The 25,839-nt window shown below is 46.5% G+C and overlaps 1 protein-coding gene across 1 annotated transcript; it reads left to right on the top strand.

The window, feature by feature from the left end:
• Positions 1 to 272: 272 nt before the first annotated feature.
• SLC24A1 (solute carrier family 24 (sodium/potassium/calcium exchanger), member 1) lies at positions 273 to 25,193 on the top strand. Its single transcript, XM_008575378.1, has 9 exons — positions 273 to 2,165; positions 9,677 to 9,694; positions 12,358 to 12,466; positions 16,595 to 16,681; positions 18,079 to 18,170; positions 21,380 to 21,853; positions 22,575 to 22,664; positions 23,585 to 23,751; positions 24,737 to 25,193. Exons 1-9 carry the CDS (start codon positions 273 to 275, stop codon positions 24,984 to 24,986), a joined length of 3,180 nt encoding a protein of 1,059 aa, XP_008573600.1. The 3' UTR covers positions 24,987 to 25,193.
• Positions 25,194 to 25,839: the final 646 nt, after the last annotated feature.

A 25,839-nucleotide genomic window follows, 5' to 3' on the forward strand; every position in this document is an offset into this window, starting at 1 on the left:
AGAAACAACTGCCCATACCACAAAGGTCCCTACATGATACTTTTGTGTCCCTGGGGCTTCTATCATCACTCTTCTCCAGAGGAGGGTGTTGTGGATCCCAGATCTCCTCTTAGGGGCAAATAACCTCTTTTTCTTCCCCCAGGTTTGTGGATACCCCCTGGGTGGGCTTCATGGAGAAATCTTCCCTGATCACCAACCTGAATCCCAGAGCAGCCTCCATCTTTCCATGGACAGAATGAGAAGCCTTCTGTAACCAGACATAACTGGCCATCATGGGGAAGTTGATCAGGATGGGGACGCAGGAGAGGCGGTTACTCTGGCCAAAGCGGCTTCACTGGAGTCGCCTCCTCTTCCTGTTAGGAATGTTAATCATCGGTTCCACCTATCAGCACCTGAGGAGACCCCGGGGCCTCCCCTCACTGTGGGCATCGATCTCTTCCCAACAGCCTGTAAAACTGGCCAGCCGGGATCTCCCCAATGATGAGATGATGATGGTGAGTGGTGACCCTCCAAAAGCTGGCTCTGAAATGGAGGGTGAGACGCTGGCACCCCAAGCCACAGTGGGCGGGGATGAAGCAACACCTAGCATCATAATGGAGAACACCCCCAGTACACCGAGAAGAACAACCAAGATCACTCCAACAACACCCAAAAATAATTACAGCCCAACAGTAGCAGGTACAGAAAGAGTAAAGGAAAACACCCCAACCACACCCAGTAAAGTACAGCATCACTACACCCCAACTTCAAGCAGACAAACAGTAAAAAATTATACCCCAACACGCAAGAGAGAAATGGAGAGCTACAGCCCAACTCAAGCCAGGGGAAAGGTGAGGAAGTACCGCCCATCTCCACCTGGTGGAACAGTAGACACTTATGCTCCATTCACACTCACGACTGTGGAAATGAGCCAGGCCATCACCCCCAGGACAACGGTGAAAGACAGTGAAACTACGGCAACCTATAAAACACTGGAGACCAACTCTCCCAAGAGCATACTGGAGGAAACCACCCCAACTACTCTCAAGGGAATAGTTGGTAACTCCCCAACTTTTCTGGAAAATGAGGTAAAAACAAACATCTTGACTTCTCCAAGGAGTATAGTGGAGAAGAACACCCTAACTACCTCCAGAAGAGTGGAAAATAACAGCTCAACCAATCCTTGGAGGTCAGTGAGAAAGACCAACCTGACAACTCCCCAAGGAACAGTCCTGGAGCACACAGCAGCCATCTCTGAGGGGCAAGTGATAACAAGCACCACGGCAGGCAGCAGCCCAGCAGGAACCAAAGCCTCTACTGATGCCTGGAGTGTTAGGAATCCCTTGCCCCAAACCAGCACACCAGCCATCAGAACAGCCCCAGCCACCATCTGGGGGCTGGCAAAGAAATCTTCCATAGTACCCAGCATCTCAGCAACCCCCATGGTCAAGGCATACCCAATAACCCAGGTTCGCCACTATGTGGTTGTGGAGTCAGCCCCAGCTGTGCCCACCATGCCCTCCTGGAGTCTGACAACCCTGCTCCCAGAGGCACCCAGTCCCAGTCCCTCAGTGCTGCCCTCCAGCCAGGCAGACTTCTACCCCAAGGGAGAGTACCCCGTGGACCTGTTCAGTGTGGAGGAGCGACAGCAGGGCTGGGTGGTTCTACATATCTTCGGCATGATGTATGTGTTTGTGGCCTTGGCCATTGTGTGTGATGAGTACTTCGTCCCGTCCCTGGGCGTCATCACAGACAAGCTGCAGATCTCGGAGGATGTGGCAGGTGCCACATTCATGGCTGCTGGCGGCTCCGCCCCCGAGTTGTTCACCTCTCTCATTGGCGTCTTCATTTCCCACAGCAACGTGGGCATCGGCACCATTGTGGGCTCTGCTGTGTTCAATATCCTTTTTGTCATCGGCACCTGTTCCCTCTTCTCCCGGGAGATTCTCAACCTCACCTGGTGGCCCTTGTTCCGTGATGTCACCTTCTACATCTTTGACTTGATAATGCTCATCCTCTTCTTCCTGGACAGCCTAATTGCCTGGTGGGAGAGCCTACTGCTGCTGCTGGCCTATATCCTCTATGTGTTCACCATGAAGTGGAACAAGCAGATCGAGCTCTGGGTGAAGGAGCAAATCAGCAGGAGGCCAGTGGCCAAGGTCATGGCCCTGGGGGACCTCAGCAAGGTAAAGACAAGCTGGTGCAGGCTCCTCTAGCCCTTTGGGGTAAAAAAGTGGGGAGAAGCCAGAGACCAAAGAATAGAAGGTTCTGGGTCAGACCTCAAAAGATGGATGCCCTGGTTCCCTTGCTATTTTTTCAAAATCTACAAAGTGCCTGTTTTCTGTCAGGCACTATGCTGGGGCTTTTGCAAGTGTGACCTTGGCTCAACCCCAATCACCCTATAAAGTGATTGTTATTATGATCCCCATTTGCAGGGGAGGAAACTGAGGCCTAAAGAAGTTAAACTATTTATTCAAGGTCACATAGCAAATAGGCAATGGAACCAGGATTTGAGCCTGTGTTGGTCTGACTGGGTCTTTAGAAATGTGATTTGAGTTGGGCTTTGGAAAATGTCCAAGGAGATACTAGACAGAGAAAAATGATAATCTTTTCCATGTGCATGGTGTTCAGGGTTTCTATAGCACCCTTATTTTTGTCTAATCCTGTTTGTTCACATTCCAGACTTGGAGGGTCTGGTGGATTGGATGGAGTCTGAGAAAGGGAGGGTTTTTTGTTTCTGTTTTGATTTTAAAATATTGTAGAAGATGGGAGCTCCACTCATCATGCACTGACAATCTATCCCTGGGGGCAGAGCCTTCTCTCTGTGCCAGCTGGAGACCAGACACCAGGAGTGCCAATCCTGGGGCTTTCTCTCAGCCCAGAAGTTCCTTTCCAAGAATTTCTCTGCCCACTTGAGAGACCTTCCTGCTAAATTTATTGGATTATTCAATAACCTGGAAGATGAGATTAAATTGGGAAATTGAGCTCTGAAAGTTCATGCTAAAGTTTTTGGTTCTTTGAAACTTTAAAGTGAGGGTATCCCAGGGAACACAGACCCCATTTCTCTCCTGCTCCTAAAGGGTGAGTTTGGGTAAGGGTTGGTTCATAGCCTGCCCATTTCAAGTCTCAGAGGAGCCGCTGGCATGAGCAGAATTTTGCGTGCAAAGAGTGGAAGGATTTAGCTGCTTAATCCAGAGCAGTTTTGATGAGTGGGCAGGATGGAGACCAAACTCAGCCACATGTCTGTGAGATGTATGAAGCAAGGGAGATTAAATGAACTTCCTTTAGAATTTTTGAGAAATGATGGTGCTCTGGCCAGAGCACAGAATCAAGAGCCAGGAAACCTCAGTTCTAATTCGATTCTGCCTTTAATTAACTGTGTGACCTTGGACAGGTCCCTTCCCCTGTCTAGAGGAAATGACAGAGTCCAACTAATCACCAAAACGTTCTAACTCTAACATGCTGTGATAATGTCCTGCATCCAAGTGAGTTCAGTTCTGGCAAGTCCAGCACGATGGTTATTTGTCTGATCTGCTCAGGTGAGCTCCTATTGCCTCATTTGCAGATGGCCCAGGGAGGACAAATGTCCTGCCCAGGGTCATACAGCCAATAGGTATTCAGACTGGAATGGGAACCCAGTTGTCAAGCTCCCAAAGGAGACTCGGAGCATTATATAATTTAATATGCAGAAACAGGATCCTGCCTCCTAATGAAGTTCTCAGGGCAGGCTTTGCTGAAGGGTGGCCATGAAGCCCTGGTACTCTCCTCCGAGAAAAGCACCTAATGCCTTAGTGTACATCAGGCCAGCAGTTTTCAAAATGCCTCTGACTTGCCTCCCAATCCTTCACAGTAATTCTGCTTTTATGTAAACTCTGCAAATTCTGAGCATTAGTCTGGTGGGAAATAGTGCTGAATGGGGAGTTTGAAGACTGGCTATATGACCCTGGGCAGGACATTTGTCCTCTCTGGGCATCTGCAAATGAGGCAATGGGAGCTCTCCTGAGCAGATCAGACAAATAACCATTGTGCTGTGTCCCGCCAGAACTGAATTCACTGGGATGCAGGACATTATCATAGTTAAAAGTTTCACTTTCCATTTCAGTATCGTTTTCCATTTCATCAGAGCTAGACTATCAAAGACAAGCTTGCCAAACAAATCAAGCATAATCATGACTTCAAAAGAGAATTTGTAACCTGCTTAAGAGACTCTTCAAAGGCTTTAGCAGCGGCTCTTTGCCAACGAGTTAGCACAGTGCTGATTACAACTCTGTTCTTATCTACTTGTTGAAACAGACCTAATATGATTTTTAATTGACCGCATTATTTTTTAAGAAAGGCTTTAGCAGCGGCTCTTTGCCAACGAGTTAGCACAGTGCTGATTACAACTCTGTTCTCATCTACTTGTTGAAACAGACCTAATATGATTTTTAATTGACCGCATTATTTTTTAAGAAGTGGGTCGAATTACTGTTATACTTGAAAGTAAATCTTTATTTAGAATTAAAAACCTATAGTTAGGACTTTCCATCACTAACAACTGCCTTCTAAAAATTAGTACAAATAACTCAAGAACTATAGCTATTTAAAAATGATTTTTAAACACATGGATTTGGAGTTTCACCCCGGCAGTTCTCAGAGCCAGAGAAAGGGAACCGCCTTTGCTAGTATATTTTTGTCTGTGTTTGGCTGCCCAAGACCTAAGATCTGGTTAGAGGGAAATAAATTATCTTGTACTTCACTGACAGACTGTGAGGGCAATCCATTCTGTTTTGAATTCATGAAGCAATTCTCTGAAAATCTGATCTTTGATCTAGTAAACTATGCTGGTATTCATTTTTTTGTGGTTTAATGTAAGTCTGTACTCAACCCTGAAAACTATGAAAATGAACACACCTTGCTCAAACACTCACACTTATTGGTTCATGCCTCTCCCTAAATAATGGGTACCTTCTTTGAGCATCACCTCGGGAAGGCAATGGACCAGGGAAACTGGGCTTATTCATTCAGCCACAACTTCAAAGCCAAGGAAGTCAGACAGAAGTGGGGCAAGGCCAGACGGTGGATGGGATCCAAGGAGCAGGACTGGGAGGTGAAGTCATAGCCACAGCTGCTCGGAAAGTCTAAGCAGGGGGACAGAGTAGAGGGCAGCACGAGCCAGCTCTTCTTGGAGAGAGACAGGAACAGGAAAGACACCTGTGCCTCCCTCTTCCTCTATTACCAGCCTAGGGTGAGGTGTAGAGGGGGTGGCCGCAATGTCAGGCTCCTCATCGCCACCCAATGTGGAAACAATCTTTGTATCTCCCAAAGGGCTGAGACCAGTGTCTTATTCCTAAAAGAAGCTCCAGAATTATTTGGTTCAGTTTCCTCAAGGGAACCCTAACAGTTCAAGGACTCCAGTTTAGCAAGATAAAGGAGTGAGGGAGGGAATCCATGCTTAAGGAGGAATAAATGTCATGTATGTATGTAACTATTCCATACAGACATTATCTCAACAATTTCCCATAAAATCCTACAAGGAATTGATTTATCTCCATCGTGCAGATGAGGAAACTGAAGTTCAGTGGTCCTTACCACTGATCATGAATCACTATATCTAGGTTTTAACCCAGGCTCTGCTGCTAACTAAACCCGTTACCTCGGACAAGTCAATGCAGTTCAACAAACCATCATTATTAAGTACTTAAATTAAAAGCAGTGTGGGAAATAAAAAGGTTGTATCCCTTCAGTAGAGAAAGTTAACTGCAATGAAGGGAACCCTGTGCAAAGTTCTACAAAGTCACTTTGCTTTTCAAACAGGCCTTAGATTGCTTATCTGTAAAGTGAATGGGATGAACTAGTGCAGGGGTTGGCAAACTTTCTATAAAAGGTCAGATGGTCAATATTTTAGGTTATGCCAGCCACACAGTCTCACTCAACTCTGTTGTTGTAATATGAAAGCAGCTATAGACAATAAACAAATGAGAATGGCCACATGGTGTTTTATTAAGAACAATGTATTTGCAGGAATTCTCCTACCTGAACAACTTGGAGACATACAATCAGCAGAGAATGATTCTTTTTTTTTTTTTTTTTGCTGAGTATTCACCGAACTCATATTTGTTGAGTTTCTTAGTTAGAGGACCTTTCACTGTACTTTTTATACTACCCTGAGTATCTAGAATCAGGATAAAGGTCTTTTTGGGAGAGTGATTCTAACCAGAATTCACTTGAGTATTTCCAGAAGAAATAAATGACTTAGTATTGGACATAGACCGATAGTAAGTATTTTAAGAGTCTCTCTTTTGACACTGGCTGAAAAAAAAAAATTAAAGCTAAAACTATTTCAGACAACATTTTCAAATTGACATATATTGGTTTGAGGATACCTTTTATGAGGGACATAGACCGATAGTAAGTATTTTAAGAGTCTCTCTTTTGACACTGGCTGAAAAAAAAAATTAAAGCTAAAACTATTTCAGACAACATTTTCAAATTGACATATATTGGTTTGAGGATACCTTTTATGACCCCAATAAGGAAATGGTGAATGTATAGTTATCAATACAGTCAAACATCTCTTTCTGAACTAATATACCTAGTTTTGAAGCTTTCGATGTATTTGTTCTGGCTAAAAATGATAAATCTCTGACCTGCCTTGACCACAGAAAGCCAACAGGCAGTAAAGTGGAGGCTGGCTGAAAATCCTTATTTGGTATTTGAAGGACGACGGGCTCTTCTTTATGTGTGCCAGAAAGGACCAGGGTCTGCATGAGGTGGATCGTTGGCAAGACAGCCCCTGTGGAGTACCAATGGCAAAAAGGGATGCAAGGCAGGGAATGAGCCTGGTCTGGGCCCGTTTCTAAGCTCCATACCCACATTCTGTCTCCAAGAATACTTCAGAATGTGAAACTCCAGGGAAAATTCTACCATTCTTTCCTAAATGCAATGGGGACTATTTTCTTCCTGGCAGAATTTTTAATTAAACCAACCAAGAAGACCCCAGGCAGATAAACCTGCTGCCTCCTTAGTGGCTGGTCCTCCCCTTTCTTGTCAGGTTTGACGTTATCCCAAGGGCTTCTAACAGTGGCCTCCTATCAGCTGCCTGCTATGGACTCAAGGGCTGTGGACAAGAAGCAGCCACCAGGGCCCCTCCCGCCTCTGTAGGCCCCACCCGTAATGGGCTCCAGGGAATCCTGTGTGCTCCCGAAGAGCCCATCCTAGCCTGGGCTGAGAGGTTCCCTCCTTCAACTCCTCGAATGATAGTCAGCTTCCCTCCAATTGTCAGGAAAAGATGGTAAGAGCAGGATTCTCAATTTTAAGGTTTCCTTTCAGTATTCACCTACAAGTGGGTGTTAGCCGTTGACAAAAGGAATGCATAAGAAACAAATAAGTATTAACAGAAAAACTCAAACATTTGATCATGCCTAGTCCAACAGCTTATTTTTATGGATATGTGTATGCTTGCAGTTGAGATTTTACATGCATTCATACAACACAGTAATATTTTTTCTTAGTGTATATGATGAGATTAAATATGAAATTAGATATTCATGTTTTTCTATGAAGAATGTTATTTCTAGATGCTCTGCCACCTGAATTAATTGGAAATATAAGCCAACAGAAAACTTTTTAGTGTGAGGAGTGGACACACGGATAATAAAAAGTAAAATAAATTAAGAAGATATTTTCAGAGTGTGACAAGTGCTGTGAAAGAAATAAACAGTGCATGTGACAGAGAGTGACCATAAGTAGTGAGCCCACTTTCATGAGAGAGAGCAGGGGATGCTTGTTGGAGGAGAAGTCCAAGTAGAGATCTGCAGAATGAGAAGCGAAACCACCCCATGCTCCTTGGGCAAAAACTCCTGGAAGAGGGAACAGCATCGGCAAAGGCTCAGAGCTGGGAAAGAGCTTGGCACATGAGAGGAAGGAACAGAGGCCAGTGTGGTTAGTGAGGAAGGGCGGGAGTGGTACAGGATCCCGCTGGAGAGGAGAGTGGGGGCTACTTCACCGCAGGGCCGTGTGCATCATCAGATACACAGTTTGGATTTTATTTGAAGCTCAACAGGGAGATGACATAAGGAGAGTCCTTTTTAAAAGGTTATTCCTTAACTCCTGTGTAGAGAACGAATTGTAGGTGTGCAAGCGTGGAAGCAGGGAGTCCGGTTAGGAGGCTGTTGTGGGTGATTGTATATATGTATGTGCATGTCTTTGAGAATGTTTTGAAGACAGAATCATCTGGGCTTGGGGATGAAGTGGATGTGGACAGTGAGAGAGTGGGAGAAGTCAAGGACGGTGCTGAGCTTTTTGGCCCAAACAGCAGGGTGGTTGGTGGTGCCATTCACTGAGAAACAGAAGATTCAAGGAAGAATAAGTTTGGGAAAACTCAAGAGTTTCCACTCTGGAATGGTGAGTTTGGGTGCTTAGGCCACCTCCAGACTCACCAGATTTGTCCAGGAGGCAGTTGGACAAATGAGCCTGAAGCTTAAGAACAAAGTCTAGGCTGGATATAGAAACTTGTGAATCACCAACAAACGTATGGTTGTTAAAATCAAGGACTGGGTGATGCTACTCTGAAAAAAGGAGATAGTCTAGGACTAAGCCCTAAAGAACCCCAATATTCATTCATTTGGCAAACATTCACTGAATACCTTTGAATGAGGTCTATGTTGAGCCTAGGATATGGTGAGAAATAAGGCACAGTCCTGCTCTCAAGGAGCTCAGCCTAATGGAGGAGCTGGAGTTGATCCAGGTTTAGTGGAGCCTGACACTCATTAAGAAAAAGAATATAAGACCATTGCTACAAAATTATGTGCAGGCCTTGAAAGGCATTTGTGTAGGGCAGAGATGAGCCCTGAAGCTTAAGCTACTTCAGCTCCACGGTAAATCCTCCCCAGTGGGGAAGACAACAAGTAAAACCAATAGTTACAATACCACGTGCAATGATATAGGCAAGTGCTGAGGGATTTAGAACTGCAGAGAGTGGGCATCTCAACAGACCAGAGTCAGGGAAGGCTTCCTTGGGGAGGTGGTACTTAGGTGAATCTTGAAGGACCAGCAGGAGTTCACTGACTGAAGAAGGGATAGACAGTCTCACAGGCACATGAAAAGGCCAGAGGAATGAGACAACGTGAAGAGACTACAGCTGCTCTGTCCAATACGGTGGCCACTAGTTACCTGCAGCTGTTCAGCACTTGAAATATGGCTGGTCCCATTTGAGATGTGTTGTAAATATACACTAGGTTTCAAAGGCTTAGTATGAAAAAAAGATGTAAAATACATCAATATTTTTTATATTAATTACATGTTGAAATTATAGTTTTGTATTGGGTTAAAGTATATTATTAAAATTAAGTTCACCTGTTTCTTTTGCTTTTTAAAAAATGTGGCTACTAAAAACTTAAAATCATGCATGTGACTTGCATTGCATTTCTACTGGATGGTGCTGGAGTGCAAGTATGTGTGCTAAGTCTGGACTCCCTCCTGAGGACGGTGGGGCTCCCAGTATGCAGGGGAGGGACAGGATGTATTTCGCTCAGAAACTCACTCTGGCTGAGAGGAACAAATCAGGAATCAGGAGACTGTTGCAGGACTGCAGGCAGGAGAGTGGAGAAACGAGGACAAATTTGAGAACTTTCAGGAACGAGGTTTGATGGCTAATTGGGTGTGTGTTGTGAGGGAGAGAGAGGAATCAGGGTGGATTTCCAGGTTTCCAGCATAGACAAATGAGCAGATCAAGGTGCAAGACTGTACTCAGTGAAGGGCTAAAGTGAAGTGTGCCCGACTTGAGTATAACCTGCATGAAGGCAGGACTCAGACCAGTGATTTAATAAATACTTATCGAGTGAATGTTTGAAAAAAAAATCACAGACTAAAATGTGTGGTTTCGGAAATGTGTTATGGATGGTCTAGAAGAGGAATTGCTACATCAGTGGGAAATAGAAAGCGGGGGTCGGGAAGACAAGCCCCCTAGGGACTGCCACAGTTTGCCACCACAGGTTCTCATAAACAGCTGCAAGGGATCCCCTCACTCAAACTCACTGAGAGGTATTACAGGTGCTAGGGTGTTTGGCTGACATGAAGACATCGCTTGGATTTCCTCAGCCTGTTTGCTAATTTTTGTGAGGAGAAGGAAAAGGTGGGAGTCATTAGGCTGAAGAAAGAGGAGCGAGAGTGGTGTGATGTGGGAGTTGAATGTGTTTGTAATACAGGAATATTCAGAAAGCTCCTTCTTGCCTGTAATGCTACCCATAAATGGATCCATCAGCCGCACCCAAATGTAGACAACCATTCACATCCATGTACCTGAAATGTCAATAACATGAAACAGAGGCACTAAGAAATATATAGATTTGACCTCATTTTCTTAGTTATGCTTGGGAAAAGAAATGAGATTTAGTAAAACAAAACAAAAACACCCAAACACACACACACACACCCTTTGAATGGAGATTAGAAGTTCAGGTTCTGTCACTATCTTTGTGAGTGTGGGTGAGTCATGGAATCTTTCTGCATTTCAGTTTTGTCATCTGTCAAAATAGTAATAATAATGCAAGCCTTGTCTGTTTCACAGAATAAGTCGTACTGAATAAGAAAATGGACATGAAGGGCTTCGGAAAGTTAAGTGCATACTGAGATTAGCAATGGACAGTGAACCCATAGAAAAGTGTTTTGGCTTGAATAAATCTGAAGGCAGAGAAATCATGAGGGGTGTGCACCATGGGGCAAAGATCAGTTTCTCCTGATCAGTTTCTTCCCTCTGTGGACAGAGCTAGGAATCCCGAAAAGTAGCCTGGCCTTTCACAGTTCTTTGCCTTTAAAGAGAACTCACTGGGTGAGGGTAGGACATGATAACTAGTGAGATGGCTGAGCCAGTGGGTGATGCTGCACCTTTTATATCCCAGTAAACCGTCAGGTGTGCCACAAAAGAGTTGGGGGGGTTTGTTAAAATGCACAGCGCCTCCTTTATATTCAGACTGGTGATTTCTGCTCTGTTTCATTCATTTGTATGTTCATTCATTCATTCATTCATTTATTCAACGATGTGTATCCAAGCATTCAAACCTTCTCCATCCTTCAAAACTTACTCAGGGCCGGCCCAGCGGCGCTCCTGCCTGAGGGTTCGGATCCCATATACAGACCGGTTCCCGCTCACTGGCTGAGCGAGGCGCGGGAGCAACACCGAGGGTTGCGATCCCGTTCCCGGCCCTCGGTCCGGTACGGGGGCAACACTGAGGGTTGCGATCCGTTGCCGGACACGGAAAAAGATAAAAGACAAAAAAAAAAAAAAAAAAAAAAACTTACTCAAATTCCACCTACTTCAGGAAGCCTTCCTTGCCCATCCCAGCACAACACCATTATCTATGCCTCTCATTTCACAAACCATATCTGCTTTCTCATGTGTTTGTTTTATCATTGGTCTCAATTCCTTTCTGGACATCGAATCCATATGCTAACCATCCTTGTATCCCAACCGGCACAGCACCACATAAATATCAGGTGCACAGTCAATAAGAACTGAATGAATAATAAATTGGTTGGATGGGTGGGTGGCCCTGGATCAGGCACTATATTGTATATTTTCTGAGCTGAACCGAGAAGGGAGCATAGGAAGTCTAGTTCTGGTTTGACCATGGAGGTTGGTGGGGTGAGGGAAGCAATGAGAGGGTAAAGACAATTACTGGGGACAGCCTAAAGACAGCACTAGAGGCCACTTGGGAGTATTTACTCATTCAGCTTACTTTTACTGAGTACCTACTGTGTACAAGACACTATTCCACAGGTTAGGGGAACAGAGGTGACTGTACATTGCATGGGGAAAAAAATCTAGAGTCTAGCTGGGTAGACAATTCATGCATGTGAAAGTTTTAACAATGATTTTTGTTTTAAAAAAGTTCAGATGGTATTGCAAGACTGTGAATGCAAAGTGGCAAGCTAGTGGTCCAGACAGTAAATACTATGAGCTTAATTCTTCTTTGTCTTGGACTATCTAGGGCTGTCCCTCTTCCCAGATGGCTGCCCCACAGCATCCCCAAGACACTAGCACTTATCTGATCACACAGGGTTGAAGGTGTGTGTCTATGAGGGTGTGCTTGCAGGGATCTGAAAACTCTTGGTAATGAGGTATCCCTAACACACGTGCTCTGCTTCCTGCTGAGACCTTGGGGAGTTATTCAGTACCCAGAATAAGCTAGTCATGGAAGAGTTGAGGAGAGGCTGAGAAAGAAAGCAGTGTAACTCTCCTGGTTGGGGGTGAAGGAAGAAAGGAGATCAGGATAAGACTTCTGTGCTTTCTCCCTGATCTCTATGGGAATGAGGCCAGGTTGGTGAGGCCCTTGTGTGGCTCCTCCCCTGGCTTGGGCAGGGGCCCACTGAGGCCTGTGCGGCTCTCCCCTTGCTTAGCTCCCGTCCCTGCTGACCAGCGGGAGCAGCTCGGCCTCTCTGCACAACAGCACCACCCGCAGCACCATCTACCAGCTCATGCTCCGCAGCCTGGACCCTTTGGGGGAAGGTAAGCAAGGCCTCCCCAGACCTGCGTGGTTTGCCCTGTCCACTCCTTCCCTCCTTCAGCTGGAGGAGAACTGGGACCTGCAAATCTGAGAGGCAGTGGGTGGAGGATGGGAAGAGAGAGTTAGCAGAGGAAAGAGTGGGTGGTAAAAGTCAGAAAGCCGGGGAGACAGGGAAGAGACAAAAACAGGGGACTTACCATTAGAGGGCCACAAAGAGCGCAGAAGGTAAGGTCCTTAGGTATCCACATCCCATGACTTCCCTGCCTCAGTGTCCCTCCCTATAAAATGAAGGGGTTCGCCTGCAGTTAGGCCATGAGTGCCACGTGCGTTGGTCTGTGTTGGGGATGCCTGCAGTGATTTCTTTGCAAAGCCCACTGCCCATGAGTCAGCCCCGGGATTCCACAGAGAATCTCCAGTCATGTAGCTTGGCCCAGGCTGACTGGCCAGGGCTGCTTCTGTTGGCACCTCTTGTAGGGCCCCACAGCCCAGTAGCTCTGAGTGGCATATCCCTTTGCTTTGTATTCACTCTGGAGTAACCCCTTCCCCAGCCAGGAATCCCAAAGGATACACTGGGAGCTTCCAGGACTACTTCTGGGGGCAGGGAAGGCAAGGGTAAGGACAGGGTCCAAAGTGCAATGGAGGCTGATATCCAAGTTGACGGATGATGGAGGCTGCTGAGATTCTCACCATCTGCCTTACCAAGTCCTGCCTTCTGCCTTTCTTCCCCAAAGAGATGCCCCCACATGCTTCTCAGCCCCTTTAGGGAACTCTCAGGTGCTCTCCTGCTCTTCCTGGGCCCCTCCCTCTCTGGGGAAAGGTTGGCTTTTGAACAAAAGCCAAGGACTTGAATGGCCAGTCACCAAAAAAAAAAAAAAAAAAAAAAAAAAAAACAGCCAGGGGCTTGAAGTGCGGCTGGAGAGGAGGAAGGCTGAGGATTGAGCTGAATGTGATGCCACAGAATGACCCACTGAGCCCCAGGAGCCCCTGACTGACCTCTAGTTCAGGGACAGATCTTGCATACTCAGAACTTTCCTCAGGCCCTGAAGTATCTTCAGACACAACACTGAGTTGTCACATGTTAAAGACAAGCATACTGTACCGTGGAAAGCAGCATCAAAGACAAGGTGATGAGAATTTCTTTAGAAATTTCTCAAGGTGAGCCTCAGCAGACACTGTGAGAGAGGCCATCCCCAAGTGTTAGCTTCAGAAAAACGGTACATCTGGGGTTTCCAGACAGTCTGCAGCACCTGGCAGCCTCCGGTGCTGAGTGCTGGGCGCAACCCAGCCTGGGCCCAGTGACAGAAGCTGTATCTCTGGGTCATGCTTGGCCACCTCCAGAGGAATCACTGACTCTGGTAAAGTTGGGAAGATAAAGACCTCCTGAATGGGACTGCAGGGCCCCCTGCCTGGGCTACTTCCAGGACCAGCAGTCACCAGCTGGCCTACTTATTCTAACAGGATTATGTGATGTCCAGGCCAGGCCGAGGTCAGAGGAGATTGATGCTAAGGAGATGATCCGGCTACACTGAGAGGGGAGCGGCCACGTGAAGAAACAAGCGCTGGGGGAACCCATGACAGAGTCACCCCAGGGAAGACAGGCATGCCTGGTACATGGTCTATGGGCGTGGTGGGGCTTAGAATGGCAGTGAATGACGGCAGATGTGCTCCGGGTGCAGTCCTGCTCAGAGAGTCCGACCCTGATTTACACCCTGAGACTCCACCAGGAGGGGCTGGGAACAGGCAGGGCTGTGATGAGGACCTTTATTCCCAAGACTCTCCAGATACGTGTTTGTGTTTCCACATGTGGTTTCCAGACAGCCGTCCAGATGTATCCACCCTTTCCAGGTGTTCCAGCTCTTTCCACGGAGCTGATCAGTTGAAGAGATGTTTCTTGTGGTCTGAACTCTCACCTTCCCTGGGAAGGGGCTTTTCCTCTCCAGGGTCCCATGCCTCTTACGGTGATTTCACTCGGACCTGTGGGGGTCGTGAGAGAGACCCTGCAGCTGACCTGCTCTACTTGGTGGCATGGGAAATGAGAGGCTTCGGTGTATGATGAGAGATGAGAGGAAGAGGGAAATTTGGTTTTTCTTGCCAGCCCTCCAGCCAACAATCAGCAGATATTCTCAGCACCAGGACCAGAACTACCTAACAGCAAGCCTGCCTCTGATAACAGCTGCATGCTGCTCAGTGAAGACTGCAGAGCTTGTTTAAGGCCGAGGAGCTGCTGGGGTTTTCTGGATGAAGGAGGCAGTGGGCTGCTGGCCTCCTGACACCTCAGTTCTGATGAAGAGCTGCTTGGCACCGGACACTTCGAGGGACCACATGTGCCATTGTGGTGGCTCTGCAGATGGAGCTTATTGCCAGAGGCAGCTGCAGCTGAACCAACTCTGAGAGTTTAGACAGGTCGTAATTCCAGACCCGTTTATCTGTTTCCTGCCCATCCTGGACCCAGGCAGAGGCTGTGATCCACCCAGCTTCCCAGATTCTACCTTCTGTTTCCTCTCAGCCTGTCTGTATGACAGACTAGATGGTCTCCAGGGTCTCTAACTCAAACCCTCTGGAATGCGGGGCCTCATCACTGCAGAGCTGCCTCCTGAGCTACGCAGCCCCTCTCAACTGCTGTTGTCAATGGGGTCTCTAACTCAAACCCTCTGGAATGCGGGGCCTCATCACTGCAGAGCTGCCTCCTGAGCCACGCAGCCCCTCTCAACTGCTGTTGTCAATGCATCATCATCGTTGTGGTTATTGTTGTTATAGTTAAAACTTATAGTGGTTTCTAGGTGCCAGGCACTGTTTTAAGCATGTTCACAAATTTATACATGACAGGGTATAACTTCATTTACTCTGTCAAAACTCTGCAAGATTTTACAGATGAAGAATCTGTGGTACAGAGAAGTTAAAGAATCACCCAGCTAGGTCCACAGCTATGGTGCAAGTGGCAGAACTAGGATTCAAACCCAGGTCATCAGGCTCCAGAATCCAGGCTAACATAACAATATGGGTGAGGCTAGCACTTTGCAGCAATCAAAGCATTTTATTTTTATTTTGTCTCATAGACCCTCACATCAGTGCTGTGAGTATATCATTTAAGAAAGATCACACTGGGGCTTAGAGAGGGCACCCAGGCTTCCCAAAGTCACCCAGTGCTCATGTGGCAGAGCCAGCCTGGAATCCAGAATCGATCCCATGGCACCACTTTGTTCTATCACTTGTGCTAATGCCCTCACCCCCACCCCAAGCTACAACAGCTGTAGGGGAACCCTCATGAGCCCCCGCATTTCAGTCTCCGTGCCTCCTTCCTCTCCCACCTCAAAATTACACATATAAAGCACCATGTTGCCTGACACATGGTCACACTGGAAGACAGTTGCCCTCCCCATTTTTCTTGCCTGGAAATCAGGGAAGCACCATTCTGTGCATGCTGTTCTGTGGGCTGCCAAGAGGGCGTGTGCACAACGATCTGGAAGGAGGCCCTACTTGGGTTCCAGGTGTCTGGGGTCAAAAAGGGTGTGGCTGAGAGCTTGTTGGACAACTATTTCCACTTTTCCACTGGAGAGGGAAGGCTCATGACATGGCCACCAGTAGTCCCCCTGGAGCTACAGCAAAAGCTTCTAGTAGATTTATAGAAAAGTAAGCTGCAAAGGACCTTCTTACAGATAATTTAGTGCAAGGATAGCTGAAATTTGCATCCCTCAGTTATTTCTCCATTGCCTGCCCAGCCCAGACATCACCAATCAGTCATGGTACTTTCCTACCAGAATCCTTCTTAGTTCAGCACTCAAGCAGCATCACTTGAGCTCATAAAGGAAACACATTTTATTTGTTGCCCCTGAGACCAACTATGTCATCTTACCAAAGAGGAAATAGGCCTTGAGAAGGGAATGGACTTGCCCAAGGTCACAGCCAGTTAGTGACAGTGCTGGGAATTTAAGACAAAATCTTGGGAACTGGGACCATGAACAGGCCTAGTAGTATTAGAATCCAGACATCACAACTCCCAGGCCAGCCTTTTCCCTCCTGCTTCAGCTGTTCTGGCTGCTCAGCTGACTGTCCTACTTGTCCTGTCACCTGGCAGGGATGATATTTGGGATGATATCCCAGATAAGGTGTGTTTCCTTTCCTATTCGCAGCCCACCCCTCCGAGGACAAGGAGGAGGAGAGCTTGGATCAGGAGGCCACAGCACAATCCCAGACCAAAGCAGAAAGCAAACTGGAAGGTGAGAAGGCCAGTCCAGCGGGTTTTCTCCTGCCCCCCATCCCACCCCCCACAGTGGTGAGCCCGGTCTGGAAGCAGCAGCCAGCCCAGGCAAGGGACCCAGGCGCACCTTGTGGCCTCTCTGAGCAATCAGTGAGGGTGATGATCTGATGCTGCCCTGTGCGCCATTTCACTCCGGCCTCCTCCTTCCCACGTGCTCCCCTTCTGACATGGCTGCGGGCCTGCGTGGCCCTTACAGCTCCCTCTGCACTTACCTCAGATGGCGTAGGCGAGGAAAGGCAGGGGGTTGTTGAACTCCCACTTGTATTTTGCTATGTCTTATCCCTCCTCCTTCCCACGTGCTCCCCTTCTGACATGGCTGCGGGCCTGCGTGGCCCTTACAGCTCCTTCTGCACTTACCTCAGATGGCGTAGGCGAGGAAAGGCAGGGGGTTGTTGAACTCCCACTTGTATTTTGCGATGTCTTATCCAAAATGAGACTCTATTGAACTCTATTTCTTCTTCCTGTCACTTCTACACAAGGACGGTGTTGCTTGTGATTTGTCTGAAACCAGTAAACCCAGAGGGAAGGCTCTGCTCAGTGAGGGAAGGCCAGCAGGGGTTTGGTAAAACAGAAGTCTGGCATCTGTGTGGCAGCTAGGATCAGAGCAATGGGACAGCTACTGAAAACCAGTAAACCCAGAGGGAAGGCTCTGCTCAGTGAGGGAAGGCCAGCAGGGGTTTGGTAACACAGAAGTCTGGCATCTGTGTGGCAGCTAGGATCAGAGCAATGGGACAGCTACTGACACGTGGGCTCTGTGCAACACACCAGGTCTGCCTTATCCACCCAGCAAGCTCGGGAGGGAGGTAGTGCAGAGGCCATTCTTCTCATTCTATAGACAAGGAAACCCAGGCTCAGAGGGTCAAGCAACTTGCCCAAAGCCATACAACCAAGTGAGAGAGCCTGTACCTAAACCTGGCTCTCCAAACTTTCCAAGTCTCCTTTCCCCTTAATCCTGTCCAGAGCTTCATAGCTGCTGCCTTTGAACCTGGCAGGCTCTTTGCCAATGGGTCAGGCCCTGAGTGCTAGAAGCTTTGCCTTCTCTCTGCTTCAGTTGCTCACACTGTTTACAGTGTCCTTAGCCACAACAGCCAGGATGGAAATGCCTGTGAATATGGTGGGGTGGGGGCAAGGATGGCTACTTCCCAGCTGTCCTCTCATCTACAGATATCTCAGTGGACAGGGCAATAACAATTTACGTAGTGTCATCTTACTTTTCCTACCAACAAGAAATTCCCCAAAGAAACCTTCTGAGACCCTGAAGTCCAATGCTCCTGCAGCCACTCACACCAGTGTCACTGCCAGCTGCCTCAGAATCTGGTCCACTCTTCTGAGCTAACCCATGTTTATCCTTTAAAGAGGAGGAGCCAGCCCAGTTCCCTGCGGTCACAGTCACACCAACCCCTGCTCCAGATGTCAAGGGAGATCAAGAGGAGGATCCTGGAGGTCAGGTAGGCACCCAGCCGCTGCACAGGTGGAGGAATTTGAGAGGCACAGGGAAGGACTTGCTAGCCAAAAATACTTCCTTGCTGAATTTCTGAAATCTTATTTGAGGTTCATTCCTCTGGGGTAAGCATTGCCCTTTCTCTGAAGATCACTTCAACAATACAGATACCTCAGGGGCCAGTTAATTCACTGTAACATCTTAGTATGAGTGAGCTAATATACGGAGAATGTATTGTGAACTGTCAGATGCTATAAGAACATAGGGAGTAACTGTTAGTGGGACTGTCAGCAACTAGGGGACAGTGAGACCAGGCAGCTCCAGAGCACCAGGCAGCCTTAAATGTGGGTGGGAGGGTTGCCAGGTAAAGGCCTTGGAATCTTCCAAGGCTGCTCATTGCCTGCTGCACCTGGTCAGGCACCGGCAGCCCTGTCTGCAGGGCATTCTTCGTCCTGACACTGCTCAGTCTTCACCGCCTCACAGCCTCTTCTTCTGCCATGCTCCAGCCAAACTGGATCTCTTGTCTCCATGGTTTTCTACATCCAGGCCTTGGCTCACATGGTTCCCTCTCCCTAGAATGTGTTTCGCTCCATCTTCATATATCCACATCTTACCCACCTCTCCGGGCACAGAGTTAAGTGCCTCCTTTGCCATGAAGCTTCTCTGATCCACCCCGAATCTGAATGCTCGTAGTGCCTGGCACCTGTCTCGGGGCTCTTACCACTGGCTTCCTTGTATTCTCAGCTTCTCTTAGTTCTTCTATGCAGTAAGGTTGCTGAAGGCAGGATACAAGTCCGAGTCACCTCTGTCTTCCCCACAGAGGGAAACATAAAACCTGGCACACGGCTGTGCTCAATATAGGTTGAGTGACTGACAGTAAATACTCAGTTTGCAAATTCTATCCCTGTTTGTTTTTCCTATTCAACAGCCAGAACCTCTTCATGGTATCATGAGTGTCCTGAGTAGGCCCTTTACAGCCGGCTCAAGTAAAAGGATGAAGGGGATACAGAGTTATCTCCTGGAATCCCAGGGCAGAAGTGAAGCTTGGTCTCATGATGAGCTGGACCTAGGCCTGAGAGGGCATTTGTGACCCTAGTGGCTTCTCCCTCCATGTCCTGCCCTCCCTCACAGCCCCTTTTCTGTGTGCAGGTTCTATCACTTGACCTCTCTTGGCAGCCTGACTTCATTTGTTTTCTTATTAGCACGCAGAACCCTAAACTACCACCCCAGTCCTCCAGTCTATAGGGGCATCAACCAGTCTTAAAAGAAGGAAAATCTGTCCAACCCAGGTCATGGGTCAGGGATCCAGCTGTGGCCAATCAGCTGTGGCCAGAGAGAGGGAGGGTGACTTGACTCCAACATGGAAGAACGGAGACACCTGTTCAGCTGGGGCTATTAGGGGTTACAGTCCTCAGAGAAGAGGGTACGGGCTGGGCAGACACTCCTATACCTATCAATTTAAATGACTTGTCTCCTCCAGGAAGCCTTCTCCACACGATGGGGGTGCAGGAGGGAGGGCAGGAATTATTTCAGACTAAAATCTTCTCACTCTTCATTCCCGATTCAAAGCACAGGCCTCATCAGGGGTTCTCAACCCTGGTCGCATATTAAAATAATTTGGGGAAGCTTTAAAAAATGCCCAGGTTCCACCCTCAGCTGATTAAGTCAAAATATCTGGGGTGGGTCGTTGGGATTCAATGGTTTAAAAGCCTCCAAATGATTTTAATATGCAGGAGAGTTGAGAATCACTAAAAAATATCCTTCGGAGGTCGCCAATCTCATGACATTTGTTACAGATTATATATTTACTCCATGAGCACACAGCCTAGGTCATTTGCTCAAGGGACTGGACCAGCATGTTTTTATAGGTTAGTTGGGTGCCTAATCTGAAGACCCTCAGAATCAATGGCTTTTGGAGACAGTCCCTGGTTCCCAAACAGTGGCCTGCAGATGAATATATCAGTAGCACTTGTGAGCATGTTAAAATACAGATTCCTAGCTTCCAATCCCAGAAATTCTAATTCAGTTGGTCCAGTTGGGGCTAGGAAATCTATATTTCTAACAAGCTCCCCAGACTACCAGGTTTGGGAGCCAGAGACCTCCTCATTCAGTCCTGGCATTTGTAAAGCAGGGTAGTTTGGTGGCTAAGAGGCCAAGAGTTGGACTATCCATACTCAAATCCCAATTTCATCACTTATTAACTGTGTGAACCACGGGAAAATTATTTAACTTCTCATTACCCTAGTTTCTCCATCCATAAGATGGATATAAGTCTATCGATATCATAAATTGACTAATGAAACATAGTAAGTGCTAACTATCATTATTAAACCACTTGCCATGGTGCCTGGCACAAAAAACCCACAGTAAATAGGTATTATCAGTATTTTACATATATATAAGGTAATATAACAATTTAGGAGTTTAGTAGTCTCAGCAATGTGGGTTACCACCAAATGATATCATACCATATTAAGCAACATTAATGGAAGCATAGTACCTCAGACAAAGGAGGTGATAGTCCTTTTCCCCTCTGTGCAGTGTTCCGTGTTCAGTTTTGGATGCCCTCCTCATGGGATATAAGCTAATTAGAACGAGTTCACCAAGACAGGAAGGAGGCTCTAGGCTATATAGCATGAAGGACAATAGAAGGATCTGGGAATCTTTAACCCAAGGAAGAGAGAGGTCCCATGGAAGAGTCATTAGACTTGTTCTGTATGGCTCCAAAGAGTACATCTATACATGGGGAGTGTGACTTTGATATAAGTAATACGATCAAACCAATTAGAGTTGTCAAAGATGACAGGAGATCCTTTAGGTGGTGAGTTTTCCATTATTATTATTTTTTTTTTTAAAAGATGACCGGTAAGGGGATCTTAACCCTTGACTTGGTGTTGTCAGCACCACGCTCTCCCAAGTGAGCTAACCGGCCATCCCTATATGGGATCTGAACCTGTGGCCTTGGTGTTATCAGAACGACACTCTCCCGAGTGAGCCACGGGCCGGCCCGAGTTTTCCACTCTTGGAAATGATCAAATAGAAGCTGGACAACTACTGGGTAGGAATGTCGTGATGGGAATTTTGCATTCGTTTTCTCCTCATACTTAAGTTTTCAGGTACATTCTGAGAAGAAGAACAACAACACAAAAAGAGGAACTGGAAAGGAAAACAAGCAGAGCAGTTACCACACCTTAATCTGTTGGCTTTGGATTGCAGGAAGATGTGGCTGGAGCTGACGGCCCAGGTGAAGTGACAGGTGAAGAGGGTGCAGCTCCTGGTGCAGGTGACACTGGAGAGAACAGTGGAGGTGAAACCCAACCCAGAGGTACAGGTGAAATTGAAGCAGAAGAAAAACGGGACAATGGAAATGAAGGTGAACGGGAAATCCAAGGAGATGGTGAAATGGAAGGTGATGAAGGTGAAACTGAAGGCCAGGAATCACATGCTGAAAATGAAGGTGAAGCCAAAAGTGATGAGAAAGGCGTAGATGGTGACGGGGGAGGTGATGGAGGTGACAGTGACGAGGAGGAGGAAGAGGAGGAGGAAGAGGATGACGATGAAGAGGAGGAGGGGAATGAGGAGCCTCTGTCTCTGGACTGGCCTGAGACCAGGCAGAAGCAGGCCATTTACCTCTTCCTCCTGCCCATCGTGCTCCCACTGTGGCTGACGGTGCCTGATGTCCGGAGGCAGGTGCGTGTGCCAGCTGTATTTCAGGCGTCTGTCCCCAGGGAGGCTGTGGGGTCTCTATTCTCACACTTGAGAGAAGGGAGAGGGCAGGGAAAACCAGCTTGGCACGGCTGCTCTACCGAGAGGATCTGGGATGGGGATCGTGAGCCTAGGGTACATACCACTGGGATTGGGAGGCCCTAGAACTCAAATGTGCCCTGTGTCCACCACTATAAGCAGCGTGCAATAGTCCTTCCTGACTCCCATCTCTGTTTTTAGCTTGAGAACTATGCTACTCCACCCACCCCATATTTCACGGAGATGTTCTAAAACCCTGGGGAGATAACTGCTATTTCCACCCAACATTTCTACTTGTAGGGAAAGATCTGAATAATGTACTCCACCCAAAGGCAGCCCATAGTTTGTCTCTGGTCCAGAAAGGGGTGAGGCAGGGGAGAATTGCAAAAGTCAAACCAAATGCCTAGATTTGTCTGGTTCCAGGGCAAGCAAATAGCTCTCTTTAGTTTGGTTGATGGCTGAACATCCTACTGATTGGACTCCCCTGCAAGCATCCACCCCCCTTTCCCATCCATCTCAAGGTCCTCACTGGAGAGAAAGCCTCAGCTCAACTGTCTCCAGATCCTCTCCATCATCAGACCTCACTTGATTCTGGGGCTCTCTCAGAAGGGCCAAGGACCTTTAGCCTCTGCAACTTATTTCTCTTCCTTTTCAAAATGTCAAATAGGAGTCTAGGAAGTTTTTTGTTATCACCTTCCTGGGATCCATCGTCTGGATAGCCATGTTCTCATACCTCATGGTGTGGTGGGCTCACCAGGTGAGTGAACAGCAGGAACTAAATCCTGCATCAGCAGGTCTCAAGAACACTTCCTTCCCCCTTCAGGATGAATTTCCAGTACCCAGGGAACATCAAGGATCCAGTGAATTTGTGCAGTTTCTATGTTGTTCATAGAGCCTTAAAAGTAGACTTTTTATTCCAGTGAATGTAGTGCTTTTCAAGTGTGGCTTTTCTGTCTTAGAAAGTATTCATACTGCAGCAGGACACAGAAGGCTGTTCGCATCCTCATTCCTGCTGACCAGGTCTCATTAGCCTCATTCCCTGCTTTTTCCACCACGAATCCCCCCCACCTCCCCAGTGAAATCCTACACTCTAAGAGCTAGTAGCTCAGTTTCGCCTGTTTTCTGGTGTCAGTCTTCCTCTGAGTGCTCATGGTTTTTCAGTTCTGCCTAGATTATTGCACTCAACACAAAGCTGTATTGTTGTTTAAAAGCTTTTCTCTTTCACTAGGCTGGCGGTAGGCTCTCTGTCACACTGCTCATACTTCTATCTCCAGCCTCTTAGTTCCTGGCACATAGCAACTGTTCACGTTTCTGGAAATGGAAATGTTGACACGAACGGATCTTTGGAAGGGCAGTTCTTTTGGGAAGTTAGAGGTGTTGTAGTTGGAATGACAGTGAGAGGCAGATCTAGTATCACAGATAACTTTTAGCCCAACTTAGAAGAGTAGTACGGCTCCCTGCAGCCTGGAGCAAGAGTCTGGCTCTTTCTATCTACGGCCATCTCCCCAGCTGTCAGTTCCACCATCACCCTCCCTCACCCCTGCCTGCCGAAGGAGTGTGCTGAGTTCCTTGGAAGGTGTTCTGTTTGCACACCGTAGTATGTAGTTGTGCTTTGAAGACTGTCAGGGTTTTCACCTGCTGTTGCCACGGTTTCTCATTACTGTTGCTGTTTACCAGGTTGGTGAAACAATAGGCATCTCTGAAGAGATTATGGGTTTAACAATCCTAGCAGCAGGGACATCAATTCCTGACCTCATCACCAGTGTGATTGTCGCTCGGAAGGGCCTGGGAGACATGGCTGTGTCAAGCTCTGTGGGCAGTAACATATTTGATATCACCGTGGGGTGAGTAGCAATGTTACTTTCCAAGGCATATTAAGTATGACTAGAAAACACTGCATTGGCCCTGTTCACTGGTTTTCCACATCATTCATTATACATGCAATAAAAGGGCATTTATATTGTTAGTTTCTATAAGGCAACAAAGTCCTCACTTCATTCATCATAGCCAGATGGGATAATAGAACTAAAATGCTGTCTGAAATGTAACTGATTGGAATTTACAGATGAATTGAGAAATGGAGTCCATTACATTCCATTACCAAATATGAGCGTACTTCAAAAAGTTTGTGGAAAAACAGAATTAAAAGATAATACAAGTCTTTCCATGAACTTTTTGAAGTACGTGCTTACAGTCAAATGCTCTGCTCAAGGACTTTCAAGCTGGTGGAGGTGGAGAGAGCAATGACTTAATTTCACTTCTCGAAACTCTTGCTCCTTTGTATTTAGGCTCCTGCTAGCTCAGTGGTTGTAAAAAGCATTTTTAATAAAAAAGCAAATGCCTCTGTTTTCATTTCTCCAGTCATGTCTTGGAGTTGGGTGGTGGATTTGTTTCCTTTAATTTGAATTTGTGTATGTGCATATGGCAGGTGGGGGAGGTCAAAAGACACAGGAGGCCTTGATCATTAAAGAATTTAAAGAAATGTTATCCTCAGGTAGGCCTTATTGTAAAAACTTAGATACTAAAGAGTAACTGAACTTGGTTAGTCATATAGAAGTCATGAAGTATGCAGGAACAAAAAGCTCAGACTCAGAACACTAGTTTTAATGTAGGCTCTTCCAGTTATTAGCTGAGTCCTTACGCAAGTAATTTATTTGAACCTTAGTTTCCTCATCTGTTAAAATGGAGCTAATAATTTCTGCTCTACTTCATAGGTTGTTTTTATTCTTGGTGAAAAAAATACATGCTTTGTAAATTGTAAAACACTATTTAGGAATATGAGATTATTATAAACACTAAAATATTCACATTGTTTCTTCAATCTTGCAGCTTGCCCGTTCCTTGGTTGCTCTTTTCTCTTATCCATGGATTACGGCCTGTTCCAGTCAGCAGCAATGGCTTGTTTTGTGCAATTGTTTTGCTTTTTCTCATGCTCCTGTTTGTGATCTCTTCAATTGCATTGTGCAAATGGAGAATGAACAAGATCCTGGGCTTCGTAATGTTCCTCCTTTACTTTGTATTCCTGGTAATCAGTGTGTTGTTAGAAGATCGAATCATATCCTGTCCTGTATCTGTCTGAGTCACTCACCGTTGCTCACAGTGGACACAGATCAGAAGACCATAGCAGAAGTTATTGTACCTCTTGCTACATTAATGAAAGAATGAACATGATCCAGGAGAGTGAACTAAGTAGCCCAGAACCTCTGATGTGAGTGTGATCCAGGACTGAGTTTTATCCTTGGAAATACCTACATTTCCTTGTGGATTAAGAATCTACCTCTGGAGAGGTGGCGCTCCTACATCTGACTCATGTAGACATCTATCAAATGGAGGCAGCAGAAGGACCCCTGGAACCCAGGGTTTTCTAAATGAGAGATAAATGGGCATGAGGGTCGGGACAGGCGCGGTAGTAGTAAGACAAGCTCCCACGGTCACAGTTCCCTTATCATTCCTGAAGGCTGCTGGTCCAAAAGATGCAGACATGGTCTACATCTCAGCCCTCCTGGCCCCTGACCCAAACACATGCTGCAATCGGTGTCTCCTCTTTTTCTGTTCAAAATGTGAGGTTTTATCAGGTTTGTAATAACTGTATATTCAGTTACTGGTGAGTTTAAGGAGCGAAGACTATAGGAAAAAAGAAGTATAATAGGAATCAATTATTCCACATCATAGTCTGTAAAATACATTCTTTTTCTGTTCAAAATGTGAGGTTTTATCAGGTTTGTAATAACTGTATATTCAGTTACTGATGAGTTTAAGGAGCGAAGACTATAGGAAAAAAGAAGTATAATAGGAATCAATTATCATTCCACATCATAGTCTGTAAAATACATACCAATATTTTCCAGTTTAAAAGGACTACATTAACTCTTATTTTGTATTTCTGAAAAGTGAAATTAAAACAGAAAACAGCTCAAGAAATGACAATTTAT

Source organism: Galeopterus variegatus, unplaced genomic scaffold (assembly GCF_000696425.1).
Source record: "Galeopterus variegatus unplaced genomic scaffold, G_variegatus-3.0.2 Scaffold1178, whole genome shotgun sequence".
Lineage (NCBI taxonomy): Eukaryota > Metazoa > Chordata > Mammalia > Dermoptera > Cynocephalidae > Galeopterus > Galeopterus variegatus.

Excerpts from the sequence above, each read along its gene's own strand:
- SLC24A1 (XM_008575378.1), top strand. The coding sequence starts at position 273 with ATGGGGAAGTTGATCAGGATGGGGACGCAGGAGAGGCGGTTACTCTGG. Across the intron at positions 12,467-16,594 it reads CCTGGACCCTTTGGGGGAAG|CCCACCCCTCCGAGGACAAG; the intron begins GTAAGCAAGGCC and ends TCCTATTCGCAG. Across the intron at positions 18,171-21,379 it reads AGGAGGATCCTGGAGGTCAG|GAAGATGTGGCTGGAGCTGA; the intron begins GTAGGCACCCAG and ends TTTGGATTGCAG.